Source organism: Perissodus microlepis, chromosome 7 (assembly GCF_051167445.1).
Source record: "Perissodus microlepis isolate ML-2025 ecotype Zambia chromosome 7, ASM5116744v1, whole genome shotgun sequence".
Classification (NCBI taxonomy): Eukaryota; Metazoa; Chordata; class Actinopteri; order Cichliformes; family Cichlidae; genus Perissodus; species Perissodus microlepis.
In genome coordinates, this window is record NC_140467.1 from 54,584,120 (window position 1) to 54,608,607 (window position 24,488).

At 39.9% G+C, this 24,488-nt stretch overlaps 1 protein-coding gene across 2 annotated transcripts in view; it reads left to right on the plus strand.

Annotated features, from left to right (window-relative positions):
* tln1 (talin 1) overlaps positions 1 to 24,488 on the plus strand; it is a 58,931-nt gene that overhangs the window by 20,214 nt on the left and 14,229 nt on the right. For both annotated transcript variants that reach the window (XM_084936033.1, XM_084936034.1), the window contains exons 8-42: positions 781 to 908; positions 1,005 to 1,065; positions 1,251 to 1,355; positions 1,788 to 1,943; positions 4,742 to 4,843; positions 5,622 to 5,698; positions 5,980 to 6,160; positions 6,532 to 6,645; positions 6,752 to 6,860; positions 8,927 to 9,135; positions 9,224 to 9,322; positions 9,553 to 9,720; positions 9,874 to 10,168; positions 12,163 to 12,329; positions 12,437 to 12,565; positions 13,105 to 13,218; positions 13,804 to 13,917; positions 14,678 to 14,812; positions 15,176 to 15,304; positions 15,459 to 15,561; positions 17,386 to 17,594; positions 17,719 to 17,838; positions 18,246 to 18,443; positions 18,685 to 18,824; positions 18,927 to 19,020; positions 19,241 to 19,330; positions 19,938 to 20,060; positions 20,980 to 21,123; positions 21,222 to 21,383; positions 21,904 to 22,044; positions 22,180 to 22,361; positions 23,014 to 23,146; positions 23,643 to 23,744; positions 23,893 to 24,063; positions 24,189 to 24,437. In XM_084936033.1, the coding sequence (XP_084792159.1) occupies positions 781 to 908; positions 1,005 to 1,065; positions 1,251 to 1,355; positions 1,788 to 1,943; positions 4,742 to 4,843; positions 5,622 to 5,698; positions 5,980 to 6,160; positions 6,532 to 6,645; positions 6,752 to 6,860; positions 8,927 to 9,135; positions 9,224 to 9,322; positions 9,553 to 9,720; positions 9,874 to 10,168; positions 12,163 to 12,329; positions 12,437 to 12,565; positions 13,105 to 13,218; positions 13,804 to 13,917; positions 14,678 to 14,812; positions 15,176 to 15,304; positions 15,459 to 15,561; positions 17,386 to 17,594; positions 17,719 to 17,838; positions 18,246 to 18,443; positions 18,685 to 18,824; positions 18,927 to 19,020; positions 19,241 to 19,330; positions 19,938 to 20,060; positions 20,980 to 21,123; positions 21,222 to 21,383; positions 21,904 to 22,044; positions 22,180 to 22,361; positions 23,014 to 23,146; positions 23,643 to 23,744; positions 23,893 to 24,063; positions 24,189 to 24,437 (4,953 nt within the window). The remainder of the gene's footprint in view (positions 1 to 780; positions 909 to 1,004; positions 1,066 to 1,250; positions 1,356 to 1,787; positions 1,944 to 4,741; positions 4,844 to 5,621; positions 5,699 to 5,979; positions 6,161 to 6,531; positions 6,646 to 6,751; positions 6,861 to 8,926; positions 9,136 to 9,223; positions 9,323 to 9,552; positions 9,721 to 9,873; positions 10,169 to 12,162; positions 12,330 to 12,436; positions 12,566 to 13,104; positions 13,219 to 13,803; positions 13,918 to 14,677; positions 14,813 to 15,175; positions 15,305 to 15,458; positions 15,562 to 17,385; positions 17,595 to 17,718; positions 17,839 to 18,245; positions 18,444 to 18,684; positions 18,825 to 18,926; positions 19,021 to 19,240; positions 19,331 to 19,937; positions 20,061 to 20,979; positions 21,124 to 21,221; positions 21,384 to 21,903; positions 22,045 to 22,179; positions 22,362 to 23,013; positions 23,147 to 23,642; positions 23,745 to 23,892; positions 24,064 to 24,188; positions 24,438 to 24,488) is intronic.

Genomic DNA, 24,488 nt, shown 5'->3' on the forward strand with positions numbered 1-24,488 from the left:
TTGGCATGGTGTGCAGTGTCTTTAAAACATTGTGGATAAAACTGGACAAGTGGGGGACAAAAGAAGACGAGACAGGCTTAAAAACAATCTGAAGCAGATAGATAGTATCTGAAAGTCGTGTCCTTAAAAAAAGTTCTTCTGCAAAGACCTGACACAGGACCTGAGAGATGCCCTTCAGTTAATCCATCTGCTGTTCTTAGAAGCCTCACCAGAAATGGTTTCTGTGGCTCAGCTGGCTGTCAAGAGGCCATTCTATAGGAAGGGAAATTGGGAGGAAAGGCTAAAGCATACCAAGTTACACAAGAACTGATGGAACTGACTCTTATGGAGTGATTAATCCAGGTTATAAATTTGTGGTTCAAATGTGTCAGGATGTATGAAGGAGGTCAAGATACAGCTGTGTGTGTCTACAGGCATCTGTAAAATATGAAGGAGGATCTATCATTGTTTGGGGCTGTACTTCAGCCAGTGGTGTTGGGAATTTTGTAAAAAAAAAAAAAAAAAAAAAAATTAAAAATGGACTTATGAACACAGAAAAGTACCATTTCAGATTTCAGGCTAAAGTTAATCATACCAAATATTGACTTTGAAGCTTGTTTCAATTGTATTTTTTCTTATATATCATATTTAAATATATTTTTGAACTGGCTCAATAAATTATTGCACCTATTTTTAAAGAATGGCTCAAATGTTATATGCTGTTTTACACTGTAAATTTTTGCTCTAAAAAACTATAATGATTTTGTGTGTGTGTGTGTGTGTGTGTGTGTGTTGGGACAGGCTCGCGATGACATCCTGAATGGATCTCATCCAGTCTCCTTTGATAAGGCCTGTGAGTTTGCAGGCTATCAGTGTCAGATTCAATTTGGGGATCACAACGAGTCCAAACACAAGTCTGGCTTTTTAGAGTAAGCACTGGTATTTTGGTTGTATTGTTGTTTTGTCTTCAAACTGTAATGAGCTGCCTGTTAATTTTTTTTTGATTTGACCTTTTTCCTCTTCAGTTTAAAAGAGTTCCTTCCCAAAGAATACATCAAGAACAAAGGGGAGAAGAAGATCTTCCAGGTAAGAAGTGGATTCTATGGCAGTTTTGAACTAAATGTCAGTTCTGACTGTACTGTTCTGATACTGTTCTGTACTGATGTATAAAGATCAGGTCAAACACAAATTTTATCAAGATGACTTATACTTGGAGGCTGGTACATAATACCACAGTGAGTTGTTCTAATCCTCTGACTGTGTTTCTGCAGGCACACAAAAACTGTCAAAACATGACAGAGATTGAGGCTAAAGTCAACTATGTGAAGCTGGCCAGGTCCCTGAAAACGTATGGTGTGTCATTCTTTCTGGTCAAGGTGAGAAGAACAATGGATTACCAAAGTGGAGGTTGCTTTTGATTTGAGACTTGAGACTCACTTTACAAATAATATTCATTTACATAATTAAATAATATTATTTACAATAATAAGATCAGCACAAACAACCAGTCCAGCATGTTGCATTAGTGGAAACTGTTCTCCAAACTAGCCAGTTTGCTACTACATTTCTGAAAAAGGGCTAGGGGAAGAGGAGGGTACGAATAAGAGTCAGAGAAGAAAAATTCACAAATAGGGCAAGATTCAACTGAAAATGTTTAAATACTTTATATGCTTTCTCTCCTTCTGCAGTGCTAGCTGGATGATGGCTGAGTTAATTTGTTGATTGTGGATCTTCATGGATTGAGTCATTAATATTTGCCCAGTTTAATTTATGTTTACTTCACAGTCATTTCATTTCCCTTCATGCAGGAGAAAATGAAGGGTAAGAACAAATTGGTGCCTCGACTTCTGGGTATAACCAAAGAGTGCGTGATGAGGGTTGATGAGAAGACCAAGGAGGTGATCCAGGAGTGGAACCTGACCAACATTAAACGTTGGGCTGCCTCACCAAAGAGCTTCACCCTGGTGAGTTCTTAAGTAGAGACAAGATAAGAGCATTGTTGAGCCTGGTTCAGAAATATCCTAACCAGATCTCTCTCTCTCTCTCTCTCTCTCTCTCTCTCTCTCTCTCTCTCTCTCTCTCTCTCTTGCTCTCTCTTTTTCTGATTTGAACACCTGAAATGACTTTTAACACATTATCAAACTGCCTTTTTTCTCATTTTACTATTTCCACCAGGCCAGTGCAACACCATAAGATTGTTTGGGTTTTTGTCACTGTGTAACATTGCATCTGACTTCTTCCCAAAACAGTTCTATTGCCTCTGTGCACTCAGTCATAGTGAGTTAATATGAAGCATGCATTCACGGTGTTTGAATTGCTTCACTTGCTGATTTTTTTTTTTTTTTTTGCAAATATTTTTATTGAAAAAAGAAAACAACACAGTACTTGCACTTACCAAAATACAATTAACCTTTCTTCATTTTCCTAAGTAAATATACTTATATATATAAAAAAACAACTAAACAAAAACAAACTCTAAAACAAAGAACTCCCCCAACACAACCATCAAACATATTACAGGAATATAACAGTAACAGAAGTACATTTAAACAGGCAATACCACCAGTAAAATAAGAAATAAAGGGTTGCCACTTGTGGAAAAATTTGGCTGTGCAACCTCTCAACGTATATTTAATTTTTTCAAGTTAAAAAAAAAAACATGACATCTTTAAGCCACTGGAAAATAGTAGGATACTTAACAGACTTCCAATGCAACAATATTAGACGTCTCGCTAATAGGGATGTGAAAGCTATGATATCCTTTTCTGTAGAATCAAGTGTAAGTGAGCAATCAGGAATCCCGAATATAGCAATCAGGGGACAAGGATGAAGCGTTACCCCAAGAACAGTTGACATAATAGCAAAATACCATGTCCAGAAACCTTCCAGCTCAGGACACAGAAAAAACATGTGGCTAAGGTGAAAAGGAGAGCCATGGCATTTATTACATTTGTTTTCCACTTCTGGATACAATTCAGAAAGTCTAGACTTAGAGAAATGCACCCTGTCTGTGTATGACCTTAAATTGAATGTCCAAGATGAGCACAGGAGGTGGAAGGCCATACCCTCGCTATAGCCTGTTCCCAAGACTCCTCATGTATTTGAATTCCTAGTTCCCCTTCCCATGTGCACTTAAGCTTAACATTTGAGTGGTTACTAAAAGACAGGATAGTATCATAGAGTTTCGAAATGGTTCCTGTGTGATGAGGAATAAATGATAGCGTAGTTTCCCACTGCTGTTCTGGAGGTAAAGAGGAGAAATTTGGGAAACACTTGGCAACAAAATTTCGAATTTGAAAATAGCGAAACAAATGGGTAATAGGGAGACCATAACGAGGAGACAAATTGGCAAAACTATCGAAGACACCATCCACATATAAATGTTTGAACTGTTTTATACCCTTGTCACACCACACTGAGAATGTCGAGTCCAAGAGTGAAGGGGGAAACAAATGGTTGTCGTTTAGAGGACCCGAGGAAGATGGCATTGCAAAATCCGTCTAAACTGAAACCAGATCTTGAGTGTGTTAAGAACCACCTGATTATCAGTATACAGAGAGGGTTTTATGGGTAAAGAGGAATAGAACAAAGCTGGTATAGAGGAGCCCTTACATGATGATAGCTCCAATTTACACCACGAAGAGCCAGAAGATTTTAGCCAGTAGCAAAGTTTATGGATGTGAGCATAGTAGTAGTAGTAGTAAGCTAGAAAATTAGGTAATGCAAGTCCTCCACTAAATCTGCATCTCTGCACTAAAGTTTTAGACACCCTAGGTGACTTCCCTCCCCAAATGAAATAACCAATAATCTTGTCCAGTGAAACAAAAAAATGTTTCGGCAAAAATAAGGGAATCGACTGAAATAAAAATAAAAATTTTGGTAAGATGTTAATTTTAACAACATTAATCTTACCGATTAACCCTCTCAAGGCAGGCGTTGCTGATTTGCAACAGTTAAAAACTAACAACCTGATTACCCCACATACATATTTTATGATTTTTTTTTACTCAGAAGTACCACTGCAGGACTTGGTTGTGCATTAGCAACAAAAAGTTTAATTTGAGCCTGAGAGGGTTAAAGAAAGGGGGAGATTACCCTATCTTTGAATATCAGATGTAATCCTTGATATAAGGGGAGTCAAATTAGTTGATTTAAGGCCAGATAGAGAACGAGTCATATTAATCCCTAAGTATTTAAACCCCGATGGACCACTTGCTGATTTCTAATCCTCTCCTAAAATGTCAATTTCCAAATATTCGAGTCACCACCATCGCTAAGTAGGATATCAAAGACATATTACATTCATGAAAATGATTTGCATGCTGTGTGGTCAAATGTTTGTGCATGTCAGAGGTATATCCCCACTTTGCTGTAATCAGTGTTGGGCTCATTACTCGAAAAAAGTACTTAGTAAACAGAACAATCTTCTTAAAAGTAATGCAGTACGTTGCATAATTACTTCCAGGGGAAAGTAATTCAAATTATGGAAGGCTCTCAAGCAAAAGCGCTTCTAGAAAATGTTCCATCAGTGGTATTAAAAGTTTTATTTTAAATTTGTATACAAATCATTTGCAGAAAAATTTCACCTTTGTTCAGATTGCATAAGTTCAGTTGAGCCTTCAATTGATTCTTTGGTAATTTCTCACTACATCCTCTGTTTTTCACCTAACCTAATGGAATAGTTCACCTATTCAAGAAGCTATTCATTTTCCAGTATAATCTGTAAGGTATTTTAACTTATGGTTGTTTGCTCTGCCTTTAGGACTTTGGAGATTACCAGGACGGTTACTATTCTGTGCAGACCACTGAGGGAGAGCAGATAGCTCAGCTTATTGCTGGTTACATCGACATCATCCTTAAAAAGGTCAGCAGCATTATGCATTTCATTGACAACATGGATGCTTTGATGGGGGATGAAGAATTTATTTCCTAAAAAAATGTCAAAAAATACCACAACACCATTTTGTCTAGTGAGATTTCTTTTGACATGTCACTCTTTCCATGTCACTCTGTAAGTATTCAACGCAATAGAATTTCTTTACATACTACATATGTTACATATGTGCTGGTGTGTATTTATCATCATACCATAAGGTGATCTCAAGTTCTGTGCTGACGTTTCACAAAGAAGATATGAAACATGAAGTCCTGCGTCTTTTCAGGTGTTTTACAAGCCCAAGCTTGAAAGTGGCTGCTCTTACTGCAGCACAACACTGTTTATCTTCTCTGTGCTCTGTTAAAATGTATTATTTAGTTCTTTAAAATATGTGCCTTTTGCTTGACAACTGGATTACCACTCATGGCACTTTCACACAGGACTGTGGACCCAGTGTGCTCGTCAGTGAGTCTGGCGTAGTTTTGATCACAGTGTCGTTTTTCATATCATCATTGGCTTTTCCAGTCACACTGTTAATGCCTACTCATTTTGCTAGACACTATGGTAGTGTCAAGAAGAGCAGTGCTTCCTGACCAACTGTTCAAAGTTGCATAAAGGTGATAGAAAAACATCTTACTAGGCAGCTGTCTGTACTGAAACTCATGTTTTTAATCTTTTCTTTATTTTGAAACAAAAGAAAATATAAATCCTTTAAAACTGAATTTGATATAATCCAGTGTGTCACCACATTTCTTTCTCTTGACAGAAAAAGAGCAAAGACCACTTTGGCTTGGAGGGAGATGAAGAGTCAACCATGCTAGAAGACTCTGTGTCACCCAAAAAGTAAGTGTATGAGTGTTACCACTGAATAGTTTTCTGTACTTGACATGTACAAGTTTCACTGAATGGTATTCCAACGATACTCCATCCATCCATCCATCCATCCATGGAGTATTCAGCTTTCCTAAGTCGCCACCAGGTAGTTATTTGTTGACAGTGTAGCTCCTCTCTTCAGCTTAGCGTTCAAGAGTTGCGGCTGAAGAGACAACTACATTATTACAAACCGGATCATTGACCTGCACCTCAGGGCTTTCAAAACTAGGTTCTTTCTCATGCCACTCCAGGTCCACGGTGTTGCAGCAGCAGTTCAACAGGGTCGGCAAAGTGGAGACAGGCTCAGTGGCCCTGCCAGCCATCATGCGCTCAGGAGCTGGTGGACCAGAGAGCTTCCAGATGGGTTCCATGCCTCAAGCTAAGCAGCACATAACCAGTGGACAGATGCACAGAGGACATATGCCTCCACTGGTATGACAGAATGATAAGACATGAAACAGAAATTGGAAATTAAACTGTAACAGTAGGCTTTATTTTCTCTTTCCTTAAAACTTAAATATGGCAGGCTAACATCCTCATAAACCCACGTAAACGTGCAATGCCAGAATCCTTACTGAGCAGCCAATGTTGATCTGTAGCACTGAAGTGACGCTTTTATAAAAATTAGGAATTGCATATTTGTGAATTTGTTTTACAGAAATCCAAACAGCCAAGTACAGTTTAAAAAATGCATTCATTATGTTTTTAGTTATAGGAGCAATTTCTGTTATTTTATTGTTTCAAACACAGAATTATATTCACAATTTCTTTTAATTTAATACATTCGCTTTTTTTATCAACAGACTTCAGCACAGCAAGCCCTGACTGGAACCATTAACTCCAGTATGCATGCTGTCCAGGCTGCCCAAGCTTCACTGGATGATTTTGATACTCTGCCTCCATTAGGAACAGATGCAGTGAGATTTCACTTCATTTGCTTGGACTGATTTAAGTGCTGATTGTATTGATGATGTATAGTGAAGACTCCATTCTAAATGGATTGTTTTTTTGTTTTCTTTTAAGGCATCTCAAGCTTGGCGCAAAAACAAGATGGATGAGTCCAAACATGAAATCCATTCACAGGTGGATGCCATTACAGCAGGCACAGCCTCCATGGTCAACCTCACTGCGGGTAGGAATGGTGGAACATCTCTCTGTTCTTGTAATCATGCTTTTTCCAAAAAAAAAAACTCTATGGAAACTGTATGTATGCTCCCGGTGCACGTTTTGTCTGCTGATATTAATCACAGAACTCTGGAAGTTATTGAGTAAACGCAGCATTGTTGACTTTAATGCACTATGCACCTCAACATTGAGTCTGTGACTTGGTTGCTAAATGTTTCCTCTTTGCAGTAACACCACTTACAATTGGTCATTAAATAGCTAGGAAGGAAGAATCAATTGTCTACTAATTGGAAGTTTGGTGGTTTGAATCCTGTTTGCTCCAGCCTCCATCTCACTTTAGCTGGAGTGGTCAAAATGTTGAACCTCGAGTTGCTCCCAATGCAGTTAGAGTGTGAATGTGTGTCTGAATGCTAGCTAAAAAGCACAGATGTAGAAAAGAGTCCTTGTAAGAATGTGTGTGTGAATGGGTGAATGAGACATGCTGTATAAAGTGTTTTGAGTTCTAAAGTAAGGATAAAAGCACTATATAAGAACCAGTCCATTTACCATTTGTTGCAATGGTGTCATTCTATTACACTACCTATTACAGCAAGGTCTTTACAGTTTTCACAAATGCTTGTGAAGGGAGACTGCGTGGCTACATGCTTTGTTTTATACACTTGGAAAACACCTGAATTCAAAGATTAAGAGAACTGTTCAAATTTCTTTCCTCATACAATGTGTATTATCTGCACTGACAATGTGACTCTTAAAATACATTGAGGCATTTTATTCATAATTTCTTATCAAACCGAAAATACAACTATTAAACATTAAGTTTCCTGTTGGTCAGGTTCATTTGCAGTAATGATAATACGAATTTGGAAGACTGGTTGTCCTTCAGCATCAGTTCTCTTAGTATAAATTTCACTGCTCACTTTGCAGTTTTTGAGTTTTAATGCTAACATGTTCCCTACTTTGCTATGCAAAGCATTCACTAGTTTTGCATTTGGATAGGGTCAGTGTCACTAAAGGTAGAATGAGGCTACCTGGACCCTATGGTAGTTGTAGAAGTAGTCCAACTCCTCCAGGATGGCATGTCAATGTGTTCCATTGCCAGAAGGTTTGCTGTGTCCCCCAGCACAGGCGTTTACTCTGAACTGTCCAAAGTTATAGGAGGTCCTTAACCCATTAGCAGGACCAGTATCTGCTCCTTTGTGTAAAGAGGAATAGGATGATCACTGCCAGTGCTACAACATGACCCCCAAAAGGTCCACTGGTGTGAATGTCTTCTCACCAGAAACAGAACTCATGAGGGTGCCTGAGGGCCCAACGTCCTGTAGTAGGCCCTGTATTCACTGCCCAGCATTGAGGACCTGATTACCATTTTCCATAGAATACCAGAACTGGCAGGTGGACCACTGGGGTTCTGTGCCTCACCCTGAGCATGTGGAAGATGTGAAAGAGTCTCAAGAAGCTGTTACGAAAGTTATGCTTTCTGTAACATGGGCAGCAGCACCATGACTGCCATTAAGAATCAGGATTAAATCCTCTGACCCCTTGTCAGACCCTATTGCCAATGCACCAGCAGGTGCATTGGCATGCAGGCAGTTCCTGGAGGATGGCCCCCACATTTGCCAGACCTAAACCTGTCAGAACATTTTTTGGGACATTATGTTTCTTTTTATCTATCCGACGTCGTAAGGTTTCACCTCAGACTGTCCAGGAGCTCAGTGATGTCCTGGTCTAGATCTGGGAGGAGATTCCCCGAGGACACCATCCATAGTCTTACTAGGACTATGACCCAACGTTGTCAGCCACGCATACAAGCGCATGGAGGACATACAAATTACCCGGCTGCATTGTTTTTTTCACTTAGATTTTTTGGGTTTCTTTGAATTCCACTGTAGTAGGATAATTTTCATTTACTTCAAATGATGTAGCATCCTTTCATCCCAGCAGATATCCAGTGTTATTTTTTTCCATTGATATCTGATCTGTTTTCTGAGTACTTTCTGAATTTGTTTCTTATGCAAATATAACAAGCGTCCTGTAGGAGATAAAGCACAAATCTCTGCCCTTGTCTGTCTTTAGGTGATCCAGCAGAGACAGATTACACAGCAGTAGGCTGTGCTGTTACTACAATCTCCTCCAACCTAACAGAGATGTCAAAGGGTGTTAAACTTCTGGCAGCACTTATGGAGGATGAAGGAGGAAATGGACAGCATCTGCTTGGTGCTGCCAAGAACCTGGCCTGTGCTGTCTCTGAAATGCTAAAGACTGCCCAACCTGCAAACACAGAGGTACACAGCCAAACTAAAAGGAAGACAGAGATACATTGTGTTTTTCTACTCTTTCTTGTTTGAGATCAGTAATATCTTTTGGTTCCAGCCTCGTCAGAATCTGCTGCAGGCTGCTGGAAATGTGGGCCAAGCCAGCGGAGAGCTGCTTTCTCACATAGGCGAGGCAGACACTGATCAACAGTTCCAGGTGTGCTCATCATAACATTTATTATTGTAGTGTTTTGCTGTTTTGGTAGTTCTTTGATTTTGCTGTGTAGCAATAGGAACTACTATTGTATATGCAAGACAAAGTATCACACATTAGATACTATTCACATTCATTTGACAAGACTCTTTTTCCTGCCCTGATATCATAATATTTATTGACTTTATTTTCACCAATGATAAGGTATGCTAACTGCTGTTTGCTTTTGGCAGGACATGCTGATGCAATTGGCTAAAGCTGTGGCTAATGCTGCAGCAGCTCTGGTGCTCAAAGCAAAGAATGTGGCCCAGAAGACAGAAGACTCAGCCCAGCAGAACCGGGTCATCGCGGCAGCAACTCAATGCGCTTTGTCCACATCTCAGCTAGTGGCTTGCACAAGAGTGAGTAATCTATTGAGAACTCGACTTTAATACAGTGTTCACCGTCTGATAGGGACAACTGTTGACTGAAACTGAAATGTTCTTTTTGCATTTGAGCCAAGCCTAAGGTCTTTCTACTTTTCTGTCCCACCAATAATCCTATCCCTCTTCAAGGTGGTGGCTCCAACAATCAGCTCTCCAGTGTGCCAGGAGCAGCTAATTGAGGCGGGCAAGCTGGTGGCTAAGTCAGTAGAGGGCTGTGTTGAGGCATCACAGGGTGCGACCAATGATGATGGTCTCCTGAAACAGGTGGGCATGGCTGCCACAGGTGTCACACAGGCTCTTAATGAGCTCCTTCAACACATCAAACAATATGCCAGTGGAGGCCATCCCATTGGACGTCATGGAGAAGCCACTGACCGCATTTTGGATGTCACTGAGAACATCTTTAGCTCTATGGGAGATGCTGGTAAGTGAAGGAAGCTAAAACTGTTTCCACAGGATGGCTTTGGATCCTTTTGTAATTTGAAATCTTTATAGGCTTTTTTTTATACCCATAAAATTACATTCTCTAAAATGTGTTGTGAATAATCTTGGTTTCCAGGAGCACCACTGGTTTACCCCAAATATGGAGTAGCATAGTTGAAGAAAAGCTGACTCACAGGATATTCCATATATAATATCTATATATTAGAAAAGTCAGCATTTTTTTCACTTGTCACTGTTAAAAAATAAATAAAAAGATTTTGATGATGTAATGTACTGGCAATGTAATATAGCAGTTTTCTGACCACTGAAAGCGCTTTAGACTACAAGTAACATTTTCACCATGCATTCATACAGTGCTTCATATTATACACTTCAAACTCATCATCTACCTTATGTGCATGGCAATTTTTGAATCACCAGTTAACCTAAAATGCATCTCCTTGGACTGTGGGAGAAGCTGGAGTACTCACAGGAAGCCCATAGTGATTCAGTGGGCACATTTAAACTCACAGTAAGGCCCAGCCGGAGTTCTTCTTTCTGTCAGGTGACACTAACTGCTCCACCAGCATGTTACCTGATCATATCTACATTCGTCTAGTTAAAAAAAATATTCTCAGACTTCTTTTTAAGAGGCTAGTGCTAGAAAACAGTATGTAAAATCATGTAAAAGTAATTTCGTAATGGTAAGCTAAGTGATTAAAATCTGAGATGATCTTGAAAATGCATTATTACCTTATTATTATAAGTTTTCCAGCTTGAAAATAACAAAAAAGGAAAAGAAGGTTTTACAAAAGTTTTACATATACTGTAATCCTTGCGTACTTCTATGTATGTTTCTGTTTGGAGGCTTATGACAAGGACATCTACTTCTGTCATATTCTTGGCCTGTCTTGCATCAGCTGCTCCTCTAACTATCTGTAATTTTTCAGTAATCTTTGGTTCATGTTTGTGACTGTTGATGCCTCAAAACCTTGAGCTTGTGCCTCTTGATGTTGTCTATAATCAGCAGCTTGCTTCCAGACTTTTCTGTTTTTAACCGGACTCCCATTGAGAAATCAGTGGGACCCATATATAACAGGTGATATTAGCTATTTGCGATACACCACTATCTGGAGTCATAACTGAAGATAAATCCATCCATGAATTTTCTGGGGCTGGGTCTCCAGGACAGCAGCCTAAGCAGAGAGCTTTGTCTGAGGGAACACCGAGGCCAGCCAAGAGATATAATCTATTACTATGTGCATATTAGTATTGTACAGCACTTTGGTTTACCAGGTGTGTTTTTAAAGTGCTATATAAATAAATAAATGATGATGATGATGATAATCTCCCCAGCATGCCTCCTTCCGGTGGGACATGGCCAGAACTTCACCCGGGAGGCATCCTTGGGAAAAACACAAGCATGAATAATTTGTGTTTGCTATATAGTTTGTCCACCAGATGGCAGTCTATAACTTCTTTCCTAGGAACAAATATTTGAAGCACAGCAAACAACTAATCCATATTTTTTTGTGAAAATAAAATAGGATTATTTTCGAACTGCTTTATGGGATTATGTTAGTAAGCACTCATAAACAGCTACACATAACTAATGTTAGGGAGATCCATTTATGTTTTGTGAAAAAAACCATCAGTCTTAAAAATCCTAAATCATTTCAGTTTTTTGACTATAATATCCTTCTTGTCTGTTATCGTTTAGTTTAACCTCCACTTTTCATGCTAATTATATTACGTTACCTTTTCTACATTCTTAGAACCTTCTGTTTTGTGGGACATGGTTAAGGAGTTGATTATTTTAGAAAGAGTTTTTATACTATGCTTGCTCAGAATTTTAAAATAATATTTCTTCTTTAGCTTTCTGCCTTCTAAAGATCAATTTATATTCTTCTCACACAACTGTTGGAAGGACGAAATTTTCTTTATTGCTTTTTTAATCATCACATTTTTCTCCATCTTTCTTTTTTGCAACACTAGGTGAGATGGTCCGTCAGGCTCGTATCCTTGCTCAAGCCACGTCTGATCTGGTCAATGCTATCAAGATGGATGCAGAAGGAGAGTCTGACCTAGAGAACTCACGCAAGCTTCTTTCTGCTGCCAAGCTGCTGGCTGATGCCACAGCCAAGATGGTGGAGGCCGCTAAGGTCTGCCTTTGTCTTTTTCTTTTTTTTTTTAAAACTCTGTGGATAAGACTGTGTTATCATTTTGTTGATTTGTTAGTTTAATATATAATGTGAACATTTTATCCCAGGGTGCAGCAGCAAATCCCGACAGTGAGGAACAGCAGCAGAAATTACGAGAGGCGGCTGAAGGTCTCCGCATGGCCACCAACGCTGCGGCGCAGAATGCTATCAAGAAACGCCTAGTCAACAAACTGGAGGTAACACACCCAACCGGTTTGGAAGATAGCTGCCTCTCCCTGAACTTGGTTGCACTGGAGTTTTCTTCCTGTTAAAAGGGAAATTTTCCTTCCTACTGTCACCGTCATCTGATTGTTGGGGTTTTCTCTGTATTATTGGAGGGTCTTTACCTTGCAATATAATGCACCTTGAGACAACCGTTACTTTGATTTGGCACCATATAAATAGCATTGAATTGATTTACCACAAAAATGCTTTTAAAATGATGTCTGATGCTGATGCAGCTATTTCACACCCAACCACGATCGGAGGAACTCTGAATATTTCTTAAACACTTTAGTACAGCGTCTCTTTTGGGAATATAACTAAGTTTAACTTTGTGACCTGTCTGACATGATGCTTAATTATAATACTGGTTTCAGTAACTTCCTGTTTTTAACTTTAAAAGTTTAACATTTGCATCTTATTATTAGTTCTGTCTGAGTCATTTCTGTGATTATTGCTAGTCTTGTGCTCTTTGCTGTTTTTTTTGACTTGTCGTGTTCCTTTCTTCTGGCAGAACGCAGCCAAACAAGCAGCAGCAGCAGCCACTCAGACCATTGCTGCTGCACAACATGCAGCCTCAACCAACAAGAACCAGGCCGCCCAGCAGCAGCTTGTTGTGGGCTGCAAGGTAAAAACTCAGTACTTGCTTTGGTTTATATAAACATATATGGAACTAAGCTTGCTATGTAGAATCAACAATCAGTGGTACAAACAGTAAATTTCAAGGAGGTTTTGGGTCTTTTTTTAAAAAACATATATGGACAACCTAATATCGCCTTGTAGTGATTGACCCGACACACTGTATCACTTTGAGGAGTATCACTTGAGCTCACTGTCCCACTCCTCCCCTGCAGCTGAGCCACACCTCCGCCACACGCCTATTAATAAACTTGATATAGTCAAAGAAATGATAAATAAAAATTACATTTTGTACTCTTTCTCATAATTAAAACAATGTAAAAAAAAAAACCCAGAGTATTCCCACTAAAAGTAAGTACATGCCTTTATCTATTATCTTTCAAATCTGTGAGAATCAGACGATCCACACCAGGTATGATGACTAGAACCTTTTAAAGGAGGAACAGACTGGAGTGTACAGAGGTTTCTAAACCCTTCAAACTGAAGGATCTGAATGCGACTGTCCACCTTAGAAAAGTTATGCTTGTTGTGTTAAGATATTTTTAAAAACTGTATTGTGTGTGTGTGTCTCCAGGCTGTCGCAGAGCAGATCCCTCAGCTGGTTCAGGGAGTCAGAGGCAGCCAGTCTCAGCCTGACAGCCCAAGTGCACAGCTGGCTCTCATTAGTGCCAGCCAGAACTTCCTGCAGGTGACTGTCACACCACCAACTTCACTGAGTGACAGCAGACTAACAAAACAACAGAAGAGTATAGCTATGTAACTGTGTTACAGTCATAATAAACAGCCACAAACAGATTGTGGCCTCATTGTTTTGAGCAACAAATCTTAAAACACAGACAGAGTAACACTGTTGTCTGTCACTGGGTTAGAAATCTTTTCTGATGATTTTACTGCAACCTGGGAATTTTCTGTGTCACAAATGTGTCTTTTTTAGGTAGCTAAATCACTGATAACTTATGCCATGCATGTAACCTGGTTGCATCTTTCAGTTTAACTTTTTTGTGATTTCTTGCCTCTTTGGAACTAAAGGAGACCACCCAAACACATGCGATATCATTGGAAAGTCAAGATGTTGTCTATTGAACACATTTAGTAGTAACTTAGTAGGGTAGCTCAAATAAGTCAAAAGATATAGACCAAAAACAAATTTCCATTATAGAGGACATAAATGAATAGGCTGGGTCTCAGTAGGTTAGGGGGAGATGAAAAAGAATAGTCAGAAATCTGAAAACAATATGGCTTGGCACTGTCTATATTTTCATTGAGTTTTTTTTTTATTGTTTATATGTTTATTTACACCGTTATTAACTAGAGATAAGAATGAGGAGATGTAAACGCACCTCTAGCAAAAGTTTTAGGAAAATCAAACACTTTATAGTCCATTTCTTTTTTAGAATGAATTCCTTTAAATCAAAACCAATGCAACATGTCTCTCTTCCCTCTACCAGCCCGGTGCTAAGATGGTTACAGCCTCCAAAGCTGCTGTTCCCACCATCAGTGACCAGGCTTCAGCTATGCAGCTCAGCCAGTGTGCTAAAAACCTGGCCAGTGCCTTGGCAGAGCTCCGCACTGCCTCACAAAAGGTAGTACTAATTATATATATTCATCAGTTTGATTCTGAGAAAGATTTCAGCGTTCATTGTACTGTGCTAGCTGGAGTCAGCAAAGTGAGTGAAAGAGCTAAGAAACACTCATGCATGTTTGAACTTTTGTGAAATGATATCATACAGGAATGATCTAATTCTCTAGATTTCTTTTTACTGTTTTAGATTAAGAAATACATGAATTTCCAGATTTCTAACAGATGGCCTATTTTTTGGTCAATGAATCAAGTGAAGCAATTATGGTGTAGAACTTTTTTCTGATTTTTTTTGACTGATATCTAATTCACGCAAGATATAACTATGTTTTATTTAACTTATCACAGATATTTTTGTGTATCTTAGGCTCAGGAAGCTTGTGGACCACTGGAAATAGACAATGCTCTGTCAACGGTGAGAGATTTGGAAAAGGAGATTCAAGAGGCCAAGGCATCAGCAGAAGAAGGCAAACTTAAACCACTACCAGGAGAGACGGTAAGGCACACTGAAATAGTTTTGGTTCACTGGACAACACCATGAACGAAGCATAAACATAACATTTTTTTAATAATAATAATTGGTGAGTTATTTTCAAAAGGTAGGAATGGTTGATAATGTTTCTTTCCATGTCTTTTGCTGTGTTGTTCAGCTTGAGAAATGCTCCCAGGATCTGGGTAACAGCACCAAGGCTGTGAGCTCAGCCATAGCCCAGCTGCTGAGTGAAGCCACCCAGGGAAATGAGAACTACACTGGTGAGTTTAACATAACCAGAATGATAGAAAGATACCATAATGTCAGCTATTAAGTATATTTTTTGTTCAAGAGGAAAAATAGTATAATAAAGCTTTACTTGCAATGAGATGTGACAGGATGAAACGGCAATACGAGTCTGTCACTTTAAAAATGGGGTTGTTTCTGATCCCAGTCAAATGTTTATAGTAGGGCCTTTACCTTACAGCAGCGGTCCCCAACCCCCGGGCCTCGGACCGTACCGGTCCGTGAGTCGTTTGGTACCGGGCCATGAGAGTTGAGGCTTATTTTGTTATCGTTTTTATCGTTAACTCGGTTTTCCTGGGTCTTTTCACGTGTGTTATGAATAAATCTTCTTTTTTTCGGTACCAGTACTGGTTTTATTTTGTTGTATTTATCCGCGACACCTTAAAGGCCGGTCCGTGAAAATATTGTCGGGCATAAACCGGTCCGTGGCGCAAAAAAGGTTGGGGACCGCTGCCTTACAGTATAAAGCACATGTGGCATCTTTTGTTGTGATTTGGTGTTGAGTGATATACCATTCTTAGGGCATAGGCTTTAGTATGGTGTCATCCCATGCTTTGCCGCTATAACAGCTTCAACTCTTCTGGGAAACCAAATCACAACAGCAGTCACCTCAAGCCACTTTATATTGTAAGGTAGACCCTACAATAATACATGCAGAGAAAAACCTAACAATCATATGACCCCCTATGAGCAAGCACTTTGGCGACAGTGGGAAGGAAAAACTCCCCTTTAAAAGGAAGAAACCTCCAACAGACCCAGGCTCAGGGAGGGGCGGCCATCTGCTGCGACCGGTTTGGGTGAGAGAAGGAAGACAGGATAAAAGACATGCTGTGGAAGAGAGTTAGAGATTAATAACAAGTATGATTCAATGCAGAAAGGTCTATTAACACATAGTGAGTGAGAAAGGTGACTGAAGAAGAAATAGTCAATGCATCATGGGAATCTCCCAGCATCCTACACCTGTTGCAGCATAACTAAAGGAGGATTCAGGCTCACCTGATCCAGCCCTAACTATATGCTTTAGCAAAAAGGAAAGTTTTAAAGCTAATCTTAAAAGTGGAGATAGTGTCTGTCTCCCGAATCCAAACTGGAAGCTGGTTCCACAGAAGAGGGCCCATTCTACTTTTAAATACTCCAGGAACAACAAGTATGCTGCAGTGCGAGAGCGAAGTGCTATAAGGATATTAAGATAAGATGGGGCCTGATTATTCAAGACTTGAATAATGTGAGGAGCAGGATTTTGAATTCAATTCTGGATTTAACAGGGAGCCAATGAAGGGAATCCAATATAGGAGAAATATGCTCTCTCTTTCTAGTCCCTGTCAGTACTCTCACGGCAGCATTTTGGATTAACGGAAGGCTTTTCATGGAGTTTTTAGGACATCCTGATAATAATGAATTACAGTAGTCCAGCCTAGAAGTAATAAATGCATTAACTAGTTTTTCAGCGTTGCTCTGAGACGGACAGTTTGTAACATTTCTCATGGAATCAACTGAAGAAATAGGAACCAGTTTTGTTTCACTCATTCAATCCTTGCGTTAGGTCCCTGTTTAGACTGAAGTGGTTTAACAAAAAAACAACAAGACAATCTTGAAAATGGTCAAGTAGAATGTCTGGACTAAAGATGAGTGATGCAAAAGAAATGACAAGTGACTTACGAATTTTGCATTATACTACATTTCAAAATATCTTTTTTATTACTTTAAACAAATTAGACCTTAGGCATTCCCAGACTGTAAATTTTGTATTATGTCTTTCTACGCACCAAAGTTTCTCTCCTCTGTCCTGTTGGATCCAGGTATGGCAGCCAGAGATGTGGCTCAGGCTCTAAAGTCACTAGCTTCGGCTGCCAGAGGAGTCGCTGCTACCACAGATGACTCAGCAGCACGTAGTGCCATACTGGACTGTGCTGGGGATGTCATGGACAAGTCATCCAACCTTATTGAAGAGACCAAGAGGGCCATTGCTAAACCAGGAGATGCAGAGAGTCAGCAGAGATTGGCCCAGGTTAGATCCAGACCGAGAGATTACAAATGCTTTTGTTTGGTAGCTACAGTAGTTTATTTCTGAATGTTTATATGTCTTTCATATAATAATGACAATCATCATGTGCATGTGTTTCTGTGTGAAGGTGGCTAAGGCGGTTTCCCAGGCCTTGAACAGATGTGTGAATTGCCTTCCTGGCCAGAGGGATGTAGACAATGCCATCCGCACTGTGGGCGAAGCTAGCAAGTCTCTCCTGGCTGATTCTGTTAGTACAAAATTAACAGTTTTTAATAAATGTAGATTGTAGTTACTGATAAAAAGATCACAGGTGAATAGTATTTCACCCTGAAGCTATTCTATTAATCAATCAAGTTCCATCACCTACTGTTTTTCATAATTTTCCTGATCTCTCTTTTTTCTCTTCTTTTTTTTTAACTGTGAAACACAGTTGCACAGCAAAACTAGTCTTTGTTCTCCAAAATTGTACATATCATGGAACCCTGGAAAACAGTCTTTGGAGACAAGTTAATTGTGGATGCTTGAGGATGAAAACATAATTTATTAGTCAGGCCTAGTTGCTTACAGTTATAACCAAAGTTATAACCACTTGTAGCCAATATTCTTTTCTATATTGCTACTTGCAGTATTACAATTTTTTTCTTCCCAACATAGTTCCCGTCTAGTGGAAAGAGCTTCCAGGAGGTTCAAGTTCATCTCAACGAGGTTGCAGCTGGTCTAAATCAATCAGCCAATGAAGTGGTCCAGTCATCCAGAGGAACTACCCAGGACCTGGCCAGGGCCACTAGCAAATTTGGACAGGAATTTAGCAACTTCCTAGAGGCTGGTGTTGACATGGCTGGAACATCTCAGGTCAGTTTGAATGAGTTACCACCAGGCAAACTGTGGTCCAATTTTTTAAACATGTATTTATGAGTTTTATATCGTCAAAAATGTACTGTCCTTTGTATCGTTGTGGTGTACCACGCAAAGAGCAGACACAGGTTAATATTCCAAGAAGCTGGGTCATCATGACACATGATTTAGGTGAAAAAATATTAACTGCAAAAGCCATAGAGTTTTCAGTGTCTTCACACTTCTTCCTTTCCTCTAGTCTAAGGAGGACCAGACCCAGGTGGTGTCTAACCTGAAGACAATCTCAATGTCATCAAGCAAGCTGCTTTTAGCAGCTAAAGCTCTGTCCACTGATCCTAGCTCCCCCAACCTCAAGAACCAGCTGGCAGCAGCTGCCCGGTAAAACCCCCCCACAAAAAAAACCCCAAACCAAAATAAAAAAATCAATTTTCTGCAGCTTTGGTTTTAACCACTTATCTGTCTTATCATTTGTCTTTGCAGGGCTGTTACAGACACTATTAACCAGCTCATCACCATGTGCACTCAGCAGGCTCCAGGTCAGAAGGAGTGTGATAATGCTCTCAGAGAGCTTGAGGTAACAGCCACCATCAAACAGTTCCTCTTTTTCATCTTTTCTTTAGCTTCCCATGTCCCAGACGCATCATAAAAATCTCTAAAAATATATAATAATAATAATAAAGAAAACCATAAACAATCAATACATTTCAGTCATATAGAGGTTGTGTGACACTCAGCTGAGTTGTACAGTTTAACAGTGTGAGTTTGTCAGGAATGTATGCTGTGTTTGTGTGCAGTCAGTGAAGGGGATGCTGGAGAACCCGACAGAAGCAATCAGTGAGCTGTCATACTTTGACTGCATTGACAGTGTCATGGAGAACTCCAAGGTACTGTAGAATACACATCATTAATGCCTTTCTTTTATGGTTTTAGTTCTATTTTTTAGGATTTTCAACATTGGGAGTTCCTGTCTAATTTGGACAAGGTAATAGACTGGAAACAGTAGAAGCGCGGGCTGTTTCTCCCACAGAAAAAAAGAGGACATGATCAGATCACATATTCTCGGTCTTATTGCATCAGTTTAGACAATGTCATCAGAATCAGAATGCTTTATTAATCCCTAAGGAAATTATGTACATGTACATTATGCCTATGAAAGTGTCATGTTTTGTTTTTTTTTTGCTGTGAGCTCCATCGGTTAGACAGTAACTAAAAGCAAATTTCTTGGTAATGATAAAAGATGAAATAAACAACATAATGAGCCAAAGCAAACATGTGATACAAGTTTTAATTTCTTCTTGTTTTTCAACACCTTAAACTATTTAAGTATTTAAGCAATTTGTTTCGTCGGCAACAAAGTACAAAGCTTTAATGTAGACTACAATGTTATGGTTCAGTCAGTGCTTTGTCAGTACTTTTGCTTTACTCAATATCATCATTAAATGTGTGATGCTCCACTCTTTGATTTCTGATTCTCTTGTTATTTGTCAATAGGTCCTCGGTGAGTCCATGGCTGGTATTTCTCATAATGCCAAAAACTCCAACCTGCCAGAGTTTGGTGACTCAGTCAGTACTGGCTCCAGAGCTCTTTGTGGTCTCACTGAAGCAGCTGCACAGGTAAAATCCATACTGTAGATTACTGTATTATTGCCTTAAGACAGCAGCTCTGAGGCAAGTAAAGTATGCTGGTAACATGTCTATTTTGGCTTGCTACACACTAGAAGTACTTACATACTGCTGACTGTGGTCGTGAGGTCTCAGAATATGCTCTTTGAGCAAAAGAATGACAAGACCACGGAACTGAAGGTTAATAACATCATGGAGAAACTCGCGGTTCTCCAACGGGAGATTGAGAGACCAGTGTCGGAGTGTTAAAGAACAGCTTGAAATTCTCATGAGTTGTTGCAAAAGAAAAATTACCATCATAATCTGGCTACCCCTTCGGCACCACCTGTGGGCTCAAGGCTGGAGCCGAACAAAAACTCCCTGATAACGACTGTGTTGAGTCTGTTCCTTCCCATTCCATGCAAGGCCACCTGGGTTGGCTGGAAGACTGTTTACTTAGCCAGGCAGGGCGAAGGACACTATCTCAGCTGAACTATGGACACGCACACACATACATATACTGATACAGACGCATCACCCTCCCTACCACGGATCCAGCGCCAACTCCAACGCTTACCTCCCCTCTGATGTGGACATCGGGTCAGCTGGAGGCGCAGTCGAAGATTGCAGCGGTCCCAGATCAGATGTACACACTGGAACACTTTCCCATGTTGCTTTTCTGTGTTTATTGTGCTATGGTGTGTTGATATCTGTGCATTCCTGTATTATCCTTCTGTGTTACACATTTTGATGATTTTTTCCTCGCTACCTAGCCTGACATCTCCCCAATGTGATGTTTGTGTATTGTATGTACGGTCGGCAAGGTCTGTCATCTCGGTTGTGGGCAAAAGACCTGCAACTGACAAATAAAGGCTATCTCATCTCATCATCATCTCATACAATGAACTTATAGGTGATTTTATGTCTCTAGGCTGCCTATTTACTGGGTGTATCAGACCCCAACAGCACAGCAGGTCAGAAGGGCCTGGTAGACCCTGCTCAGTTTGCACGAGCCAATCAGTCTATTCAGATGGCCTGTCAGAACCTGGTGGACCCAGCTTGTACTCAATCCCAGGTAAATGCTTGCCTCACTGCAAGTAATTGTCAGTTTTATCAGATTTCTTTGACTGATTATTGAGTCTGAATGTGATGACCATTACTCTCCCCATGCAGGTGCTCTCCGCAGCAACCATAGTGGCCAAGCACACCTCTGCGCTCTGTAATGCCTGCAGATTGGCCTCCTCTAAAACTCCTAACCCTATTGCCAAGAGGCAGTTTGTCCAGTCAGCCAAAGAAGTGGCCAACACCACTGCCAACTTGGTCAAATCCATAAAGGTTTGTAATAAAAGCCATATCAAACACACATCAGTGTCATTCATACACACACACCCACAGCTTGAGTGAAAAGGTTAATTATGATGTAGTGACAAGTATTAATTTACAAACTGAACTACAGTCAATTATATTTAACTATCATTTAAGAATAGGATTTTCAAAAAATGTAAGAAAAGTAATAAAAACATGTAAGAAATGTCTTTACTTTTAGTTCTCGTCAAACTGGTCAGACGTATTAGGGTTGTCGAACATATGTTTACTGAGACATGTCTTCCGGCCTTTATCCAGTATACATCTGAAAGTGTGTAAAAATGGAACAGTCAAATCCACGTTTTCTATAATAAAAGAAAACTAATAAAACTCATAAAAAGAGCTCATTAGCTCACTTTTGACAGCTATATTATTTAAACCTCTTCTTCCTTGCTACATTACACTGCTCTAGGAGGTAAACAGCTAGTGTTCTAGAACTAAATAGTGCTGAAAAATTCTTATGGAAGTCATGTCTGTGTCCCCTGCATAGGCTTTGGATGGAGCCTTTAACCAGGCGAACAGAGAAAAGTGTAAAGCTGCCACTGGCCCTCTAATAGAAGCTGTGGACAACCTGACTGCTTTTGCCTCCAATCCTGAATTCGCCAGCATTCCTGCTCAGATCAGCCCTGAGGTATTTCCAAGAGCTGCCATTACAGCATTGCTACGACACTAATGTGCCCTGTCATATCATTACAAGTTACAGAATCTAACATCAGGAGATTTTCATATTCTCAGATAGATCCTGATTTGTTATTCTCTGGTTCAGGGTCTTGCAGCTATGGAGCCCATTGTGGCAGCAGCTAAGACAATGCTGGAAAGCTCCACTGGCCTGATCCAGACTGCCCGTTCTTTGGCTGTCAACCCCAAAGACCCGCCCAAGTGGTCCGTGCTTGCTGGACACTCCAGAACTGTGTCTGACTCCATCAAGAAACTCATCACCAACATGAGGTAGACCCTGCTCTGCATACTGGCCTCTTCCACTACTACTACTACTGTCTGGGCTCCCTCTCAACCATCACACCTAGAAAACAGTGTAACAGTATATTATGTAAATGGCCATGCATAATATAAATAATGCATAGATTTACACAATATTTTGTGTTATTTTGTAATGATCACAAAATTATTATTGGCCATTAAGTCTTGCATCATTTTTATGAGTAACGTGTTATTTAACCCAAACTTTGGAATAGTTTTGTATCAGACTTTTGAATGACATATATAACATATAAGGGGGGTTGTTTAGTTTATTATAATTATTATAATAATAACTGTATAGCACTTAACACAGAGTTAAAAAGTGCTTCACAGTTCAAATAAAAGCCACACAAACATACAGACACATAATCAGCTACACCGGCAGGCATTCACTCCAACATAGACACATACAGTTGCAAACTATGGCCAAAAATGAAAGGGAAAAGATGAAGGGAACACTGACCTGGAATGAAAATTAAAATAATCTAAAAAAAAAAAAAAAAAAAAAAAAAGCCCAAACAAGTCAAAATGTAAAAAACTATAAAAGTAAGAATTGGTTTAGATTTAGTCAAGCAGGTTATAAGAGTGTGCAGTAATTACACCCTTCATCTCATGTGTGCAGAGAAAAAGCTCCTGGCCAGAGAGAATGTGATGATGCTATTGAAGCACTAAATGGCTGCATCCGTGAAGTTGATCAGGCCTCTCTGGCAGCCATAAGCCAGCACCTAACACCACGAGAGGACATCTCAATGGAGGTAAACATGCACACTCCACTATTAGTTTTTCACTGACTCTGTATGAATGCAGCAAGAAAATTGAATTGCTGTATCCTATACAAAATAAAAGCATTACACTTGATTGTTTGTTGTTTATTCTACGTTGAATATATATGTATGTGTCTATATGTATTTAATTTCACCTACTAAACCCCTGAAAAATCATGGTATGGATGTTACTGCCCCCACAGAATATTTCTTCCTGCCAATCCCCTGAACAGCCCGTGCATTGGTCCATGCTAGTTAGAATGACCATTTTACAACAAGGAAAGTGAAAAGTTATTGTGAGGAAACACAAAAGTGTTTTGAGGGACAACCGGTTCAGGAAGCCACTGTGATGTAGTGTAGTTCAGCATGCATTGTTCCTTGACCTGATGTGTAATAAGTCTGTTGGTAGACATAGTAAATGAAGCTGAATTTGGGGCTAATTTAAAGTATCTGAGTTTGACTGACAGTTCATATGTGTATGTTTTAGACTCTCCATGAGCAGATGGCTGCCTCAGTCCATGAGATTAGTAACTTGATTGATCCCGTGGCTGTAGCTGCTCGATCTGAGGCCTCCCAGCTGGGACACAAGGTAAACCTTAAGACAGCAACTTTTTACAGGCAACACAATTTGGACGATGTGATGGTCCAGCTACAGGCTGAAGTCTGACATGTTCCTTTTATTTTGGAATCAGTTTTGTACTTAAATAAAATTATTTGTTGCCCACACATTTGAACAGGTCTCTCAGATGGCCAGTTACTTTGAGCCCCTGATCATGGGAGCCATTGGCACAGCATCCAAGATTCTCAATAGTCAACAACAGATGGCTGTTTTAGACCAAACCAAAACCCTGACTGAGTCGGCCCTGCAGATGCTCTACACTGCTAAGGAGGCTGGAGGCAATCCAAAGGTAATGAAAGTTGAAATATAATGTCTTCTGGATATGTGTACTTGATTGTACTCTATGTGATTAAGTACCACTGAACACACTGAGCATTTTTGCACTGCTCACACCAATGTGCTTCCTTTATCTAGGCAGCCCACATGCACGAGGCCTTGGAGGAGTCCGTGCAGATGATGAAAGAAGCAGTAGATGACTTGGGTGCCACACTGTCTGAAGCAGCCAGTGCAGCTGGTGCAGTAGGTGGTATGGTGGACTCCATCAATGATTCCATCAATAAAATGGAAGATACACCAGTGCAAGAACCTGAAGGCACCTTTGTGGACTACCAGACTACCATGGTTAAGACAGCCAAGGCCATCGCTGTGACTGTGCAAGAGATGGTAAAATATTATGATAATAATGCATGGGGGATAGTTTTTGGTTTGTTGTTA